Source organism: Scyliorhinus torazame, chromosome 18 (assembly GCF_047496885.1).
Source record: "Scyliorhinus torazame isolate Kashiwa2021f chromosome 18, sScyTor2.1, whole genome shotgun sequence".
NCBI lineage: Eukaryota > Metazoa > Chordata > Chondrichthyes > Carcharhiniformes > Scyliorhinidae > Scyliorhinus > Scyliorhinus torazame.
Window position 1 is genome coordinate 2659492 of NC_092724.1, and position 18732 is coordinate 2678223.

Genomic DNA, 18732 nt, shown 5'->3' on the forward strand with positions numbered 1-18732 from the left:
TTTAGTTCTGGGAATTATGTTTCATTAGAACAGGGAGGATGATGATCTTCCAATGCTGACTAAGTATGATAAAATGTTCAGTATTGCCCTGGCATGATCCTTCCTTCCTCCATCTTAATGGGAAGTCCCCACCCTTAACCTTTGTCGCAACAGAGACTATTAAAGCAAGGCCTAAACCCATGCTCCACTAATGAATTCTAACAACTTGTGCCGTTCAAATAATTATACTGACTGCTACCTTTTTCCATAGATAGAAATCCATTCATTGGAGCAATCAAAGCAATGAGGTCAGCCTCTTCTGATATCTCCATGGCAGATGCAGGTGATGAGTTCAGATCACTGTCAGTATCAAGGTCAGAATCACAGCTGCTGTCGTCACTGCTTTTCACCAAACATACACATTCTGGAATACTTTTCAAATGTTTCGAGGCACGACCACGGTGTTTTCCTGTGGTAACGCAGTTAAAGGAGGAAATTGTTTAGATATATTAATGGCACATAGAAGCTAAACAGTACAAAAACAATACAAAAAAAAACATTTAATGTGCTGAAAAGTAATCTAATTTAAAACCCATTCACTGAGCTATTTGTCTCCACTTGTGTATGCAATCCCTTCTATTCTACAAGGAACTTTGAAGCATGACTTTGTATTTATAGTTTAAGGTATGAATGTAGGACAGTTTATACTGATGTGCAAAACTAGGAGTGAACATGGAATAAGAGAAACTGTTCTCTGCAGTAGAATTTTATTTCAACTCCTCCATTTGTAGTCAGTACGCTTCAAACATTGTACAGTTCCTGCAGCTACTTTAATGAAAATAAGCTTGCTATGTTCAGCTTACAGAATTTCAAAGTGATACCATAGGTGTGTTGCCCATTGTGAGGCCGTGGAATGCCCTACCTGCTACAGTAGTGAACTCGCCAACATTGAGGGCATTTAAAAGTTTATTGGATAAACATATGGATGATAATGGCATAGTGTAGGTTAGATGGCTTTTGTTTCGGTGCAACATCGTGGGCCGAAGGGCCTGTACTGCGCTGTATTGTTCTATGTTCTATGTTCTATTTGGCAAACAGCTACTCGAATAACAGCAGGAGTGCAAAGGAACACTAAGCACAGCAAACATGAAAATATTTGCTGTGGCTTCATTATACAGTACATACAATATAGTATTCAATTCTCACAAAGAAAAACAAGGCTGTCATCTGTGTATGGCGATCACTGTATTCAGGCTTTTAGCTTTTTACCAAATCTTCCTAAGCTGGGAGCTTTGTATTACTGCAGAGAACAATCCAAATGTAATAAGTGCTGTATTTTACTGTTTACTACCTTTCCTCTATCATTCTGAAATCATTCCCAAGCAAATATTGGTTTGCACTCAAATTCAGATGGAACTGTAGCTGGATTTTAAACTGATGTGCAAGCAAGCACATCATGTGAAATGGCTGCGTTTGCATCATCAGGATGCGAGTGGGGAGGCAGAGGGTTAAAATCTATCAGCAGAGGTGCTGGCACCAGGCCCACTGTTAACCCAGGGTGGAGTTGGTTTAGGAATGTGGGAGGCAGAAAAAAGTGAGTTTGTTTGGTTGCTTTCGTGCTGAGGACGCCGATCACAGCATACATGACTCACGTTGTGCTCAGTTGCAATCGAATATGAGGAAGTGACCTGAGATCGGCAGTAGGTATAGGGAATGAGCCTCAGGTTGGGTCTTAGCCATAACCTCTGGAGACACACAGGGCACTCTAACCAATTTAACATTCATCACTTTTCCTGTGTGGAGTGCACTGTGACATTTAATTTCCAGGTCCTAATTTCAGGCAATAAAAGTACATAACATGCAAAAATATTGTTGAAGCACAACTTAAGGTCTGATATAAAGGGAGCGGTTAAGCAATCACACCTGCAGAAGTTATCACTTATTTCAAAGCAATTTACAAGCAGTGATTGTATCAGTGCTACACAGAAACGGAAGGAAACAAAAGCTTCTTATTTAACAAAAAGTTATATTCAACTGATTGCATTGGCGAGAAATGAGAAGGAGCAAGTTTCCGGTATACTGTCAGTGTTGGTTGTGAACAGTCGGCAGTTAACAGCTTTGTAAACTATCTTCACTTTAGCCTCCATTTTTGGTCGAGCACATGTATTTAAATTGTGAAATTATCTTGAGCGATAATGCTGTGTGAATGCTGCATCTGCCAGATAAGAGGCGTTTGCTTAGTTATTTAAAATAGCTTAATGCCTCAGTTAAATTAGCAAAGATAAAAGTTGTAAATTAGTGCATTAAATGTTTGCGTCCCAGTCCCTCATGAGGTATTTTCAGAGCCTTAATCTTGCTGTAATGAAGTATTACTGTTATGAAAAAATGCCCACTATTTTATGCTGCTGTAAAAGTAACGTATCAGTTTCCCTGTCTTCACGGTGAACTCCCACATCTCAATACATCACAAAGTAGCCATCAGTACACCGCCCAATCTTTTAAGAAATCGAGATAAGTCACGTCAGAAACATTAAGACCATAAGACATAGGAGCGGAAGTAAGGCCATTCGGCCCATCGAGTCCACTCCGCCATTCAATCACGGCTGATTTCAACTCCATTTACCCGCTCACTCTCCATAGCCCTTAATTCCTCGAGAAATCAAGAATTTATCAACTTCTGTCTTAAAGACACTCAACGTCCCGGCCTCCACCGCCCTCTGTGGCAATGAATTCCACAGACCCACCACTCTCTGGCTGAAGAAATTTCTCCTCATCTCTGTTCTAAAGTGACTCCCTTTTATTCTAAGGCTGTGCCTCCGGGTCCTAGTCTCCCCTGCTAATGGAAACAACTTCCCTACGTCCACCCTATCTAAGCCATTCATTATCTTGTAAGTTTCTATTAGATCTCCCCTCAACCTCCTAAACTCCAATGAATATAATCCCAGGATCCTCAGACGTTCATCGTATGTTAGGCCTACCATTCCTGGGATCATCCGTGTGAATCTCATTGTAAGGCTCTTTGGCAGAACTATCCCATTGTTCCCATTCTCCTGCTCTTTCCCCATGAAAATTGGGTATTTTTCCCTTCAGATATTTTTCCAACTTCCTTCTGAAAGTTACTGACTCTGTTTCCGCCAGGTTTTCAGGCAGTGCGTTCCAGAACACAACAACTCACTATACATAATAAGAAGTCCTCATGTCTCCTCTGGCTCTTTTGAACGAGATTGATCCCGCGCCTCGGGTACCTCGGGAATCTGCACATTAAAGTGGGACTAGCTGTCTCATCTTAATATGCAGATTTGCTAAAAAGTGATCCCACCCACAATGGGTGGGATTCACATCACAACGTTAGATCTCACGAGGTGTTGCGAGCTGGTAGATCCTGGGAGCGGGGTCTCCTGGCTTTTATTGGCCACGCTGTGTCGTGGCGTGCTGCTTTTCGTGGGCAGTGTGGCCATTAAATCGGGCCCATTATCTTTATTTACTCTATCAAAACAATGTGTGATTTTGAACACCTCTTTTAAATCTCCATTCTAAAGGTCATCTACATATTTGCTTTTAATTTAATCACTCATTTAAAATTGTGAGCATGCTGTATAATGTTGCCATTTTAAACATTTTAATCCCAAAGTTCCTTGGGGTGCTACTCTGCTCGTGCAAATGTGGCAGAGCAGAATCACTGGTTGCCCTCGATACAGTTTGTGGGCAGGAATTAGCTGCCAACCCGCCACTGGGTTTTTGGTGACGGAGGGGACCCGCCAGCGGGTTCTACCGTTCCCGCCGTTGTCAAGGGGACCCCTTGTTGCCGGGAAACCCGTGCGCTGCCGTGGGAGCGGAGTAAATCCTGCCCAAAGAGTCTGATCCAAATGCTGCAGACAGGGTTATTTGTATGACCAGGGTGGGTTGTTGGCACCTGCATTAGCTGTGCCGACCTCAGCATGATCGGTGAAGCTGACGTATCCACAGCCATCTTTATCCGAGATCAACCTGGGCTGAACATGACTCCCGGTGGCAGCATGCAGGGAGCAGCAGCACACTGAGGGGCTCCCGTCAGGGTGCTTTACTTTTAACCCTTTTCAGAGAAACATAGAAAATCGGTGCAGGAGTTCAGCACTGCACTCCCACTTTCTCTCCACACCCCTTGATCCCTTTAGCCGCAAGGCCCACGTCCGGCTCCCTCTTCAATATATCCAATGAACCGGCCCCAACAGCTTTCTGTACTCGAGAATTCCACAAGCTCACAACTCTCTGAGAGAAGAAGTTCTTCCTCATCTCAGTCCTGAATGGCTGAGCCCTTATTCTTAGGCTGTGACCCCTAGTTCTAGAGGACCCCAACATCGGGAACATTCTTCCTGCATCCAGCCTGTCCAGTCCCATCAGGATTTTATATGTTTCTATGAGATCCCCTCTCATTCTTCGAAACTACAGTCAGTACAATCCCAGTCGATCCAATCTTTCTTCATGTGCCAGTCCTGCCATCCCGGGAATTAGTCTGGTGAACCTTCGCTGGACACCCTCAATAGCAAGAATGGCCTTCCTCAAACTAGGAGACCAAAACTGCGCACAATACTCAAGGTGTGGCCTCACCAAGGTCCTGTATAACTGCAGCAAGACATCCCTACATCTATACTCAAACCCTCTCGCTATGAAGGCCAGCATGCCATTAGCTTTCCTCTCCGCCTGCTGTACCCGAATGCCAACCTTCAGCGACTGTTTCACCATGACCCCCAGGTCCCCCCTTTTTGACCAGTTTTCTTTGGGGGGCGTTTGGGTTAAAACCTCAGTAATTCAATGGGGTAAGGTTCCCACACAAGGGAAATGCCAGAATGTCCAGCTCAAGGGAGCCAGCAAGTAAAGATTTGTCAATGGATTCAGAAGCCTCTTTAGGCTCTTCTGCTGAGAAAATGGGGTAGGCCCCTACCTTGACCGGATCCGGCCGCTCCATTGACGGCCGAGATGCTTACAGGCATCTTGGCAGCAAAATTGCAGAAACAGAGGCGGGTTGTCGCCAAAGCCCTCCGTAAATCAATAGAAGTGTCCTTGCTCCCATTTGGTCGGCATTGGTGAAGACTGATGAGATGGTAAAGGCATATGGCGCGGGGTTAAAAAGTGTGGAGGTGGCTCTCTCGAAGCAGAACGATCAGATTGTCTTCTTGGAAGCTGGGATGGCAAGTGACAATAAAGCACTGAGGGCCAAGGTGGATGATCTGGAGAATTGCACCAGGAGATGTAATATGTAATATGAGACAGAATCTTAGAAGCGTGGGGTATATGAATTTCCAGGTTTGTAATTTCTTGCATAAGGAGATCCCTTCATTTCCCTTGCCACCTTTGCACTCCCTCTTGAATAGTCTCATCTCTGGCCGAGTTGGGTATGGGGAAAATTTCGGACATTTATGGCCAGATCCTGTTGGCGGAGTAAACCTCATTGGATGAGGTGAAGGTGAAGTGGGTGGGTGAGCTGGGTCTGGTTTTTGATTTGGGGGGGGGGGGGGGGTGGAGTGGAGTGTTGTGGAGTGAGGCTCTTCACAGCGTCAACTCAACCTCCTCATGTGCGGGGCTCAGCTCGATTCAGTTCAAGGTGGTGCACAGGGCGTGTCTGACCAAGACGAGGAGGAGTGTTTTTTCTCGAGGGTGGGGGATAGGTGTGAACGTTCACGTGGGCCAGCGAATCATACCCACATGTTCTGATCGTGTCCTAAACTTGTAAACTCCTGGGTCTCCTTCTTTAACACCATGTCAGGGATTGTTGATATGGAGCTGGAGCCTCGTCCGCTGGTGGCCATTTTCGGGTTTTCGGACTCGCCGGTGCTGAATGAGGGGGGTGAAGCCGGATGTCCTCGATTTTGCCTCGTTGATAGCCCAGAGGCGGGTGCTGCTGGGGTGGAGATTTCCTACTCTGCCCAGTGTCTTGGCCCGGTTGGGTGACCTAGATCTAGGGAAGGTCAATTTGACCATTAGGGGGTCGGTAGAAGGGTTCTACTCGAGATGGCAGCCATTCATTTCCTTTTTCAGAGAGTTAGTCACTGTCAGCTGTTGGGGGGGTGGGGGTGGCAATGTTCATCTCTTTATAGTTTTATGTCGAAGGGTTGAATTTAGTGGGGTTGTTAATTATTGTTTGTGCTAATCATGCGTTGTATCTTTATATCTTGGTTTTTTAATGTGGCATTACTTTGTTACAATTAAAAATGTTAATGAAAATATTTTTAAAAAAACGTAGGCTCAACAAAACAAAGAACAACATCTTGGGCAGAATTTTCCAGGCAGCACGGTGGCGCAGTGGTTAGCCCTGCTGCCTCACGGTGCCAAGGTCCCAGGTTCGATCCCGGCTCTGGGTCACTGTCCGTGTGGAGTTTGCACATACTCCCCGTGTTTGCGTGGGTCTCGCGCCCATAAGACAAAAGATGTGCAGGGTAGGTGGATTGGCCGCGCTAAATTGCCCCTTAATTGGAAAAATTGAATTGGGCACTATAAATTTATTTAAAAAAAAGAATATTCCCAAAATTGCAGAGTGCTGGATCCGGCAGGAAAAGCTCTGTGAATCTCGCTGGCTTCACACAGACATCTTGGGTGCGATTCCCCGCCCCAGCGCCGGTTGGGAGAATCGCCTGGCACGCCATTTTTCCCCGCGACGCCGGTCCGACGCCCTCCCCCGATTCACCCAAGCGGCGACAACGTTCTGTGCGGCGCAGGCCGGAGAATCGCCCGGGACACCCAAAATGGCGATTCTCCGCTACACCCGCTATTCTCCGGCCCGGATGGCCGAGCGGCCTGCCCAAAACGGCGGCTTCCCGCCGGCGTCATCCTCACCTGGTCGCTGCCGGCCGGAACAGCACGGGAACGCTGGGGGGGGGGGGGGGGGGGGGGGGGGGGGGGCGGCGGCCTGTGGGGGGGCGGGGGGGTTCTTTCACCGGGGTAGGACTCAAAAGGGGTCTGGAGGACCGGCCTCTCTGAAGGAGGACCTCCTTTCCTCCGCGCCCCGCAAGATCGATCCGACATCTTCTTGCAGGGCGGCCTTGGGGACGACGGCAACCCTCACATGCGCGGGTGACGCGGCGCCGCTTTTATGCGGCGCCAATGCCTGGCGCGCGCTGACGACGCTGCTTTCGCGACACCCCTTCCGAGTTTCTCCCTAGCCCCTGGGATCCTAGCCCATTTTCGGGCCCTGAATCGGTCGAGAACGGGGCCGTTTTGCGCCGTCGTGAACCTCAACGGTGTGGGCACTTAGTCGCGGGAGCGGGGAATCGCGCCCCTTTTCTCAACTGATTAAACAGCATTCTGTGCAGTTTCAAAGTGCTGGCAAGGATCACCCCCCCCCCCCCAACCAGGGCACTCCTGCTCTCACTGGCACCAACCCCCTCTCCTTTCACTGGCACCACCCTCACCTCCCTTCAGTCTCAGCACGCACACACACACCCTCAGAGTCTTCGGCCTGCATCTCAACACCCAGGGGCTGTACTCGCCTCCTCATGCAGTTATCACAACTGGTTTCTGTTTTCAAACTCCAGTCCAGTAGTGCTTTGCGGCGGCGTGATGTCACGCCGCCGGGGGGGGGGGGGGGGGGGGGGGGGGGGGGGCAGGGGAAAGAGGGTGGATCTAAAGGGGGGAGGGGTGGATTTAACATGGCTGAACACTATGGCATGATGCCATTTAATGAAATTAAAAAATACATTTCAAACCATGCAAGTCTGGTTAACGACCCCTGATCATGTCACTGGGAGGTGAGCGGGAATCTTGCCGGTGCAAATCCAATTATGGCGTTCTCGTGAGATTTAGCGGTCATAACAGAATTTGCGCCTGTGGCCATTGGGCCTGCTACATTCTGTCCCTAGCTTCTGCAATCTTCCATATTTTGCCTCCAGGAAAGGTGACTGATTTACCTTTTTCGAGTAAATGTTTGGGGCTTCGGAAGACTTTTTGTTGGTGTGAATTTTGCTCAGAGCTTTCAAGGTAGCAAAGGCCGGGCTCGTTGGGAAGTATGAGAATTCCAAAGATACAACCCTTTTGAAATGTGAGCCAAAGATCTGACCGTTCTCCCAGCTGAAACGTATAAATGGTCAGAACGAACCCAGTAGAATCCTGACATAATGAGGCTCTATCTACCCCAAGTTTGCCCTCCCTGCCTCCAAAGGTGGAAATCAGACTTTACTCTCCTGCTTTTAAAACTTAAGGGCCAAATTCTCGGTCCAAAAGTAGGTTGTCATTGACTAGCTAATGAGCAACGAACCAAAGAAACATCACGAGATTCCTTATCTGTACTTTTACTTCTTAAAAAGTAATCTTTAATTTTAATATCATCTTACGTTTCCTTTTTGTCCCTGTTCCCTTTTCTTTCTTTCTCTTTGTTGAAGGGAAGTGCTTCTGAATGAGTGACTTAAAGACACCGCTGTAAATAAAATGTAAAATTTAATCCAGCCACTCAAGACTTTCAAACACTTAAATATTATATTCCTTCTTAAAATGCATTTATTAAATTTTATTACAAAGGCATTTACTGTGTCAAGCTATTTATGAAATACAGAAAACGTAAACTATCATCTAAAGTAAAATGTAAGCATTCCTTCGCTTGTTCCTTCATGTCTTGTAGTGAAGTAGATGCAAACTGTGCAGTTCACTGATATATGGGCTGCGATTCAGCAGACCTGAGCTAAAGTCGAGGGATTTCCTGCTGGCAAGGTGAAAGGCTCCTCGCAGATCGAGGTGTCATTTTGGAAGGCTGTCCGATCACCCACCCCCCCAATCCCATTTCAGGCCCACCTGTTTTTGACATACCCCCTCACCCCCCAACCTTGGGTCGGCTCCCGGGACCCCCCTCACCCCTCTACCTGAGGTCACCCCCTGGCCCAACCCCAGCAGTACCAACATGGTACCCGGGCAGTACCACCCTCACACCCTGGCAGTGCACCTGCCCGCCTAGCAGTACCACCCGGGAACCCTGGCAGTGCCAGAAATGCCACCCTGCCCTGTCCCTGACCACCCGGGGTCTCCAATGGCCTGGGAGATCCCCCCCCGCCCCCATCCAGCTCTCCTGTTACGACTGGTCCTTGTTTGTGTGGACCAGTACTAATTCTTGGGAGTAATACTATTTAATATGCTCAACTGCAGCAGATAAACTATACAGGCTGTGCAAACCACGAGCAGTAGCTTCCTCTCGGATTTGAGCATCCCCACAGGTGCATGTGCAGACGCTTCCACTTATTGTACAATATGCTGTTGACACATAAGGAGTATTTGATTGTATGAGGAATCTGGGGCGGGATTCTCCGATCCCCCGCCGGGTTGGAGAATCGCCGAGGGCTGGCGTGAATCCCGCCCCCGCCGGTTGCCGAATTCTCTGGCACCGGAGATTCCGCGGGGGCGGGAATCGCGTCGCGCCGGTTGGCGGGTCCCCCGCCCCCAGCGATTCTCCGGCCCGGATGGGCCGAAGTCCCGCTGCTGGAATGCCTGTCCCGCCGGCGTGGATTAAACCACCTCTCTTACCCCCACGGTGGCCTGGCCCGCGATCGGGGCCCACCGGTCCGTGGGCGGGCCTGTGCCGTGGGGGCACTCTTTTCTTTCCGCCTTCGCCACGGTCTCCACCATGGCGGAGGCGGAAGAGACTCCCTCCACTGCGCATGCGCGGGGATGCCGTGAGCGGCCGCTGACGCTCCCGCGCATGTGCCGCCCGGCAATGTCACGTCCGCGCCAGCTGGCGGGGCACCAAAGGCCTTTCCCGCCAGCTGACGGGGCGGAAATCAGTCCGCGGGCCTAGCCCCTCAAGGTTAGGGCTCGGCCGGTCAAGATGCAGAGGATTCTGCACCTTTGGGGTGGCGCGATGCCGGACTGGAATTTCCACAGAGGTTCTTCTGAATTCCTGCAATAACTTTGGTGGAAGATTGACAGAAATCATGAAGAAAAGATGCGCACACCCTTTCACCAGGATTTCAGTCAATATCACCTTTTAGATTGTATTATCTTTTTGTATGTGGGAAATAAATTGTTGAGATTTTAAAAATGTTATCTCCAAGTTTTCTTCAATAATAATAATAATAATCGCTTATTGTCACAAGTCGGCTTCAATGAAGTTACTGTGAAAAGCCCCTAGTTGCCACATTCCGGCGCCTGTTCGGGGAGGCCGGTACGGGAATTGAACCCGCGCTGCTGGCCTTGTTCTGCATTGCAAGCCAGCTATATAGCCCACTGTGCTAAACCAGCCCCATAATGTCCTGAAGAGGCTGATTCACAATTTGATAGTTTCTTGGGTACCTTCACATATTCAGTATCACATCTCAGGAGCCATTTCTCCTGGGTGAATGTAGAAAGTGATGCTGAAAGGATATCAGACTCAGGGGGTTATCAGAGCGGACCCGCTCATACCCTCCCTGGCCGAAACTCCCATCAGGATTCCCAGGGATCCAGGGTCTGCTTCCTCCTCTGAGTCCCAGCAGCAGCCACTGACCCACTCAGTGGGGGTGCTACCAGGATTTATGGAGCTGCCGTCCAATTGGATTAGCCAGCAGCTCCAGAGGGCAGGACCGCCCCTCACTCGGCCCTCGGGTTAGCTTGCCCGCTACACATTACGGCTGGGGGGCTGGCTGGCGCGGAGTGACTAGGTTCCTTGCCAACTTTGCTTCCGGGGGCATGCTGTTCGTGCCCCTGTATTATTCAGCCCTAAGTATATATTATATTTTTGCAACTACTTTCATGTATTAAATTCTTAGTTCTGTGGTTTTAAAGTATTAAGACAAAGGTCACATCCATTTATATTCATGTAAATTAAAATTTTTAAAGCAATCCATGTAAGTGGCAATGCAAAGGTCAGATGTATTTACACGTTAACATGTATAACTGCAAATCTTACACAAGAAAATCATCACAGCTAAATTTAGTACTTAAAAAAAATAAATTTAGAGTACCCAATTCTTTTTTTTTCCAATTAAGAGGCAATCCACCTATCCTGCACATCTTTGGCTGTGGGGGTGAGACCCACGCAAACACAGGGAGAATGTGCTAAATTTAGTACTTTAATCTAAACCAACGATTTAACATTAAGTAGATTTTATTACAAAATTTATCTATTTAGAAAATAACAGGAAAAGCTTTGGTAATTTTCCAAATTCTCTGGCAAGAAGTCAACACACTAAAAGGCTGCTGTTGTGGCACGGCAGCACAGTGGTTAGCACTGTTGCTTCACAGCACCAGGGTCCTGGGATCGATTTCCGGCGAGGGTCACTCTCTGTGCAGGGTCTGCACGTTTTCCCTGTGTCTGCGTGGGTTTCCTCTGGTTTCCTCCCATGACATGCTAGTTAGGTAATTTGGACATTCTGAATTCTCCCTCTGTGTAACCGAACAGGTGCCAGAATGTGGCGACGAGGGGATTTTCAGTAACTTCATTGCAGTGTTAATGTAAGCCGACTTGTGACACTAATAAAGATTATTATTATAAAAAACATATATTTACATAGAACAGACAGTGCAGAAGGAGACCATTCAGCCCATCAAGTCTGCACCAACCCACTTAAGCCCTCACTTCCACCCTATCCCCGTAACCCAATAACCCCTCCTAACCTTTTTGGTCACTAAGAGCAATTTATCATGGCCAATCCACTAACCTGCACTTCCTTGGACTGTGGGAGGAAACCGGAGCACCCGGAGGAAACCCACGCACACACGGGGAGAACATGCAGACTCCGCGCAGACAGTGACCCAGCGGGGAATCGAAACTGGAACTCTGGCACTGTGAAGCCACAGTGCTAACCACTTGTGCTACCGTGCTGCCCAATATTTGGCAAACTCCGTTTTATATTATTTTGTGCAACAATGAACTAGATCAATCACATTCCATGATACCAGGGCCCATTAAAAGTGACATCACTGGGTGCCAAGATCTTCTTCCTGTATAAACAAAATTAAGCCAAACAATTTTGATGAAGAGGGGGCTTGCAGCCAATTATGGCGAGCCCCCCCGCAGTAACTTCAGGAGATCAGAGCAACCAGAAACTAGACCCTGGCTGTATGTTCAAGTTTCCTCAATGGACTTTTGAACCATGTAGCCCACCCCTTCCATAGAATAGAATCCACTGAATCCCTACGGTGCAGAAGGAAGCCATTTGGCCCATCAAGTGTGTACCAACCTTCTGAAAGAGCACTCCCACCTGGGCCCACCCCATGCCCTATCTCAATAACCCCACCTAACCTGCACATCTTTGGACTGTGGGAGGAAACCGGAGCACCCGGAGGAAACCCACGCAGACACGGGGAGAATGTGCAGACTCCGCACAGACAGTGACCCAAGCCGGGAATCGAACCGGGTCCCTGGCTCTGTGAGGCAGCAGTGCTAACCACTGTGCCGCCCATTATGAGACAATCAATGTTTGGAGCTGCAAGGGAGGGGTGAAGAGGTGTGTGGTTGGGACTCTAAATGTCAAATTTGTGCTCTGTGGATATAATTCAAGATGTAAAGTACACTTGTTTCTGGTACGCCTGAAAACTATTGGCGGAGGACTTCATCATGGGAGTCTGACAAGGTTTGCTGCAAAGACTGGAGAAAAAAATATATTTTCTGCAACCACCTTTGTAAATGGGGCCAATCCTTTAATAAGTAGGTACAGATATAAACATCTTAAATGCTTTTGAAGTAGGTATATTTGATAATCAAAGCAGCTTTTACAATTTGAACTTCTGGAAACTATATCAAAGTTGCAACTGCAACAATTAGATAAGAGTTAAGCCATTGATTTTAACTATTCAACAGCCATTGACGTGGCAATGACACCAATACTTACACTGCAGCAGATACAAATTGGTTAAGATGGCCGTCATTCTCATCAAGCACTTCTCGTGTCCGAGCCTCACCTGTTGATTGCAGTCCAATAACAATGCACTGGAATGGACACACAGTAAAATTCCATGAGGTAAATGGATGGTCAGTCACTCAATCCATCTTTCCACAGTCAGCACCATGGGTAAGTGGGCTGAATATTCCAATTTCATACATTTATTTGTTATTATTGTTCCTTTAATGGTTGAGGAGGTTGCTGGGAAGTCAGAGGATTTTGACAGGAGAATAATGCCGAGTAGTGGAAACTGGAGCTCACTCTCCGATAGGCTGTGGATACCGTGCCAATTTGAATTCTTATGAATGAGAGTGACCTTTTTTTTAAATTAGGGGAGTGCGTCAAGAGATATGGGCCAAAGGAAGGTCAATTGAATTGAGGTACAGATGTAAGGAAATGCATGAGGGACTGAATGGCCCTTTCCTATTGTGATGGATGAATCAATATTGCTCTGTGATATGACTAGCAGCAATCAAGTTCTGCATCCATTCATATTATACTTCCAGTGTATATCGATAGCATTCAATACAAAAATTGAGGTTATATAGAAAAGTTGGGATTAAAATGTTAGGTACAAAATACAGCCATTGAAAGTGATACTATCTTATTTTTGGCATGGAAATCACATCTATTTGGATTGGATTTGTTTATTGTCACGTGTACCGAGGTACAGTGAAAAGTATTTTTCTGCGAGCAGCTCAACAGATCATTAAATACATGGGAAGAAAAGGGAATAAAATAAAATACATAATAGGGCAACACAACATATACAATGTAACTACATAAGCACTGGCATCGGATGAAGCATACAGGGTGTAGTGTTAATGAGCTCAGTCCATAAGAGGGTCATTTAGGAGTCTGGTAACAGTGGGGAAGAAGCTGTTTTTGAGTCTGTTCGTGCGTGTTCTCAGACTTCTGTATCTCCTGCCCGATGGAAGAAGTTGGAAGAGTGAGTAAGCCGGGTGGGAGGGATCTTTGATTATGCTGCCCGCTTTCCCCAGGCAGTGGGAGGTGTAGATGGAGTCAATGGATGGGAGGCAGGTTCGTGTGATGGACTGGGCGGTGTTCACGACTCTCTGAAGTTTCTTGCGGTCCTGGGCCGAGCAGTTGCCATACCAGGCTGTGATGCAGCCCGATAGGATGCTTTCTATGGTGCATCTGTAAAAGTTGGTAAGGGTTAATGTGGACATGCCGAATTTCCTTAGTTTCCTGAGGAAGTATAGGCGCTGTTGTGCTTTCTTGGTGGTAGCGTCGACGTGGGTGGACCAGGACAGATTTTTAGAGATGTGTACCCCTAGGAATTTGAAACTGCTAACCATCTCCACCTCGGCCCGTTGATGCTGACAGGGGTGTGTACAGTACTTTGCTTCCTGAAGTCAATGACCAGCTCTTTAGTTTTGCTGGCATTGAGGGAGAGATTGTTGTCGCTACACCACTCCACTAGGTTCTCTATCTCCCGCCTGTATTCTGACTCGTCGTTATCCGAGATCCGGCCCACTATGGTCGTATCGTCAGCAAACTTGTAGATGGAGTTGGGACCAAGTTTTGCCACGCAGTCGTGTGTGTACAGGGAGTAGAGTAGGGGGCTAAGTACGCAGCCTTGTGGGGCCCCGGTGTTGAGGACTATTGTGGAGGAGGTGTTGTTGTTCATTCTTACTGATTGTGGACTGTTGGTCAGAAAATCGAGGATCCAGTTGCAGAGTGGGGAGCCAAGTTCTAGGTTTTGGAGCTTTTATATGAGCTTGGCTAGGAGTATGGTGTTGAAGGCGGAGCTGTAGTTAATAAATAGGAGTCTGATGTAGGAGTCCTTGTTTTTGAGATGCTCTAGGGATGAGTGTGGAGCCAGGGAAATGGCGTCTGATGTGGACCGGTTGCAGCGGTATGCGTATTGCAGTGGATCAAGGTATTCTGGGAGTATGGAGGTGATGCACTTCATGATCAACCTCTCGAAGCACTTCATTACGACTGAAGTCAGGGCCACTGGATTGTAGTCATTGAGGCACGTTGCCTGGTTCTTCTTTGGTACCGGTATGATGGTGGTCTTCTCGAAGCAGGTGGGGGCCTCGGAGTGGAGTAGGGACAGGTTAAAGATGTCCGCGAATACCTCTGCCAGCTGGTCTGCGCAGGCTCTGAGTGCACGACCAGGGATCCCGTCTGGGCCCGTCACCTTCCGAGGGTTCACTTTCAGGAAGGCCAATCTGACTTTGGAAGCTGTGATGGTGGGTATGGGTGAATTATGGGCTGCTGGGGCACTCGCCAGCGGATTGTTGGTTACCTGCTCGAACCGAGCATAGAATGCATTGAGTTCATCGGGGAGGAGTGCGCTGCTGCCAGAGATACTGCTCGGCTTCGTTTTATAGCCCGTTATGTTGTTTAGTCCTTGCCACAACTGCCGAGAGTCTGTCTGTGACTCTAGCGTGGTTTGATATTCTCTCTTGGCATCTCGGATGGCTTTGCGGAGGTCGTACCTGGATTTCTTGTATAGGTCAGGATCGTCTGTCTTGAACGCCTCAGATCTGTCCTTCAGTAGGGAGTCAATCTCGCGATTGAGCCATGGTTTCCGGTTGGGGAACGTACGTACTGCTTTCTTTGGCAAGCAGTCGTCCACACATTTGCTCATGAAGTCTGTGACGGTGCATTCTTTATGGAGCACAAATACGGTGCACAAATTTATGGAGATTTATGTTGGCCACTGAGACAGAGCTAACATTAAATTAAAGCGATTATTTGCATTCTTGTTTGAAACTGCACAATTAAAATACCAGAAACCCGGTTACAGTGAAATTTTTATGTACAGATAGCATGCGTAGTATTGACAAACAAGTTGACTAGAACTGAACTGATTTAATGGCATCATTATATGGCCCAGAACTCTGCATTATGATCGTAAGTGTTGATTATATGCTATCTATCCAAAGTTGGTGCTATGCAAATAATGACTGCAAAAGGACAGAAACAAATTTATGGAGATTTATGTTGGCCACAGAGATAGAGCTAACATTAAATTAAAGCGATTCCGACTGTATAATCAAAAGAAATGTCAAACATTGTCAAAACACAGGATGTTCCATATTATATCCTTATATTTGTGCCATAATTATACCTGGTCATCTATTTGTCTACCTGAAAATATGCTATTTCCATTAAGCAATAAAAAAATTGTCTTCTACACAGTTTGAAAGCAGAAAGTGACACCTTACCTTGCCTCTCTGCAGTTCTTGTTTGCCTATTTCTACTAAACGTCTAACTTTGGCAGCAATACACAGGTACTTGAAGAAGCGTTGATGCGCAGACCAAAACTGTCCCCAAAGAGATTTCCTGGACTCCAAACCAATTAAGTCTGCTGCTTGTTGAAAAGTATTCATTGCTTTAGCCCACTGAAAAAGAAACCCTTTTTCAGGCATAACATAAACATCCTGACAGGTTTCTATAGAGCTTAACATCTCAGAAACTGTTGCAAGACAGAAGCATGAAATTATTTTCTGCCATATCTAACTAATAAATTGAACACTTGCACTCATTATCTCTAAAAGATGATTTCTGCTCGATCATAAGAACTTAACATTTGAGAAAGAATACAGGGCTTGCTTAATCTATGCTTCTTAAAATAAATAAATAATATTTGATTCAGTAGACATTTTGTATTGTCTTTAATATAACCTGAAGAAATTAAAAGATTATGCACTGTCTCACAGCCTAGAAATATCTGGGGCGAAAAACTTGAGTATTTGCTTCCATAGGTTAGATTTAGCCTATTCTTTTATTGAGGAAGATGATGGGATAAATATGGTATAATTAAAATGTTGGTTTGCTCAGTCACAATAAAACAGGAACTGCTTATTGAGTATTTCCCCTTTCTGTATTAAGGTTTTACCCACCTGATTCTCGTCTATAACATCTCTCATTTGAGGATGAACACCAGAACCCTGGAGCATGCTTTGGCTTGAACTAAGAATCCAGGAATTTGCGACTGAAAGGAATTCCCGAATTCATTTTAGATAATACAAATATGAGGCTTGCATTTTCTCACTGGGAATACTTAGAAACAGATGTAGCCTAGGTAGGGAGTTGAGGCAAGTTGGTGGGGACTTTCCAGCAAAAGTGAAGTTGAACATATAACTCTGCCCAAATAAGTCCAGGTGCACTGTTACACAAGTAACAAGATATCATCAGATTATGTATTTCAGTCATTGGTGCTTTGGCTACAGTGAAGGTAAGGAACACCTGTACACCTCCAGCATTTGGCATCACTTTGGTGGGATTAAATTTAATTTGTCAGTTTACTTTGTGCAATGAATTATAGAATGCAATTTTCAAAAACGTAAAAGATTTTAAATGGTTATGGATCTTCTGCCAGAACCACATGCCAACCTATATTACAGAGAGGCGCTGCGGCAATTGGAGCCTCACGTGAGGCAGGCACCCAACTCAACAAAGCTGCAAACAGTGGTAACAACAGCTCCCAGCAAGTCAGTAACCCTGAGCCCAGAAACACAGCAGGGTTAGGAGTTCATAGGAAAGGCAATCAAAATTCCTGCCTGCTGGAAATAAAGCCTATTATGTATAAGAAACAGGTCCCATCTCAGTTTAGAATTGAAGCTTGTTATCTGCCCTGTTCAGCTTCATCTGATTCCTCAGAATACAAGCAGTGCTGAACGTAGTGGCTGAAGTTAATCAATTAACTGAACACAGCAAAGATCAATCAATCATTAGCTGCAATTGGTTCAGTGGAAAGACATCCTACTGATGATAAAAACTGAACCATAACTGTGGTCAGCTCTGAAATATCAAACAGATTATTTTGGAGCCAAATTACTAGACTTCAATCAAAGCTTTCATTAGCAATCAGAACTACAATAGTTAAACGTGTCATTTAATCCATTTCTGGAGAAAGAGATGACTGATAAAAGAAACAATGACCAAGCTTGGAAATTCTAACTGTTATCACGTGTTCTAGTTATACCAGGGTCATTTTCACCTTCACTGAGTGGAAAGTAAACAACTGGAGCAGAACCTGCAAAAGCTTACTTTGAATGGGGTGAGTTTGATAACAAGTGATTCATTCCACCAGCTTACCGCCCAAGTAGTGAAGGTGAAAATGACTCCTATCATAGTTTAAGTTTTGGTAAACACATGGTATTTCAAGAAAATATCATAGCACACTTAACCCTTACAGTTTACTACAAAATGTTTTCTAAGGTATTTAATTTTCAAAATCAAAAGTAGTGGAATATTGGTGAAATAAGTGGAACTCCTTACCAAGATAGCTGCTTTGTTGTATACTAGTTGGAAACTGTGATCAAGAGGTATTTCTTCTATTCTGAATGTTACTCCAGCAAAGCTTAGTTGCCTAGCAATATACATGCCACTAACTTTCATATCCATAGCAACAATTTCCATTGCACCCACACCGCTGAAACAAAAAAATGATAAAAGATGATAGTTAAAAATTATTGTCATTTTGCATCGAAGATCAAATTATTTTATTTGGTACCCACAATACAACATTATAACAGTAACTATACTTTAAAAAGTACTTCATTAGCTGTAAAACGATTCTAGATGTCCGGTTGTCATGAAAACCTCAAGTCTTTCTTTCCTTCATAGAATCCCTACAGTGCAGAAGGAGGCCATTTGGCCCATCGAGTCTTCATCGACCCTCTGTAAAAGCACTCCACTCAAGCTCACTTCCCCGCCCTATTCTTATAACCCCCTTAACCTAACCCACACATCCCTGGACACGAAGGGGCAATTTAGAATGGCCAATCCACCTAACCTGCACATATTTGGAGTGTGGGAGGAAACCGGAGCACTCGGTTTTCTCGCACACGGGGAGAACGAGCAAACTACACACAGTCACCCGAGGCCGGAATTAACCCGGGTCCCTGGTGCTGCGAGGCAGCAGTGTTAACCACCGTGCCACCCTCAAATAGTATTG

At 46.2% G+C, this 18732-nt stretch overlaps 1 protein-coding gene across 2 annotated transcripts in view; it reads right to left on the bottom strand.

Moving 5' to 3' along the window:
- Window positions 1-18732, bottom strand: part of sbno2b (strawberry notch homolog 2b) — a 313687-nt gene that overhangs the window by 56169 nt on the left and 238786 nt on the right. For both annotated transcript variants that reach the window (XM_072482059.1, XM_072482060.1), the window contains 5 exons: window positions 18054-18207; window positions 15995-16171; window positions 12744-12841; window positions 8283-8365; window positions 239-448 (listed from right to left, as the gene is read on the bottom strand). In XM_072482059.1, coding sequence (XP_072338160.1) covers window positions 239-448; window positions 8283-8365; window positions 12744-12841; window positions 15995-16171; window positions 18054-18207 — 722 coding nt within the window. The remainder of the gene's footprint in view (window positions 1-238; window positions 449-8282; window positions 8366-12743; window positions 12842-15994; window positions 16172-18053; window positions 18208-18732) is intronic.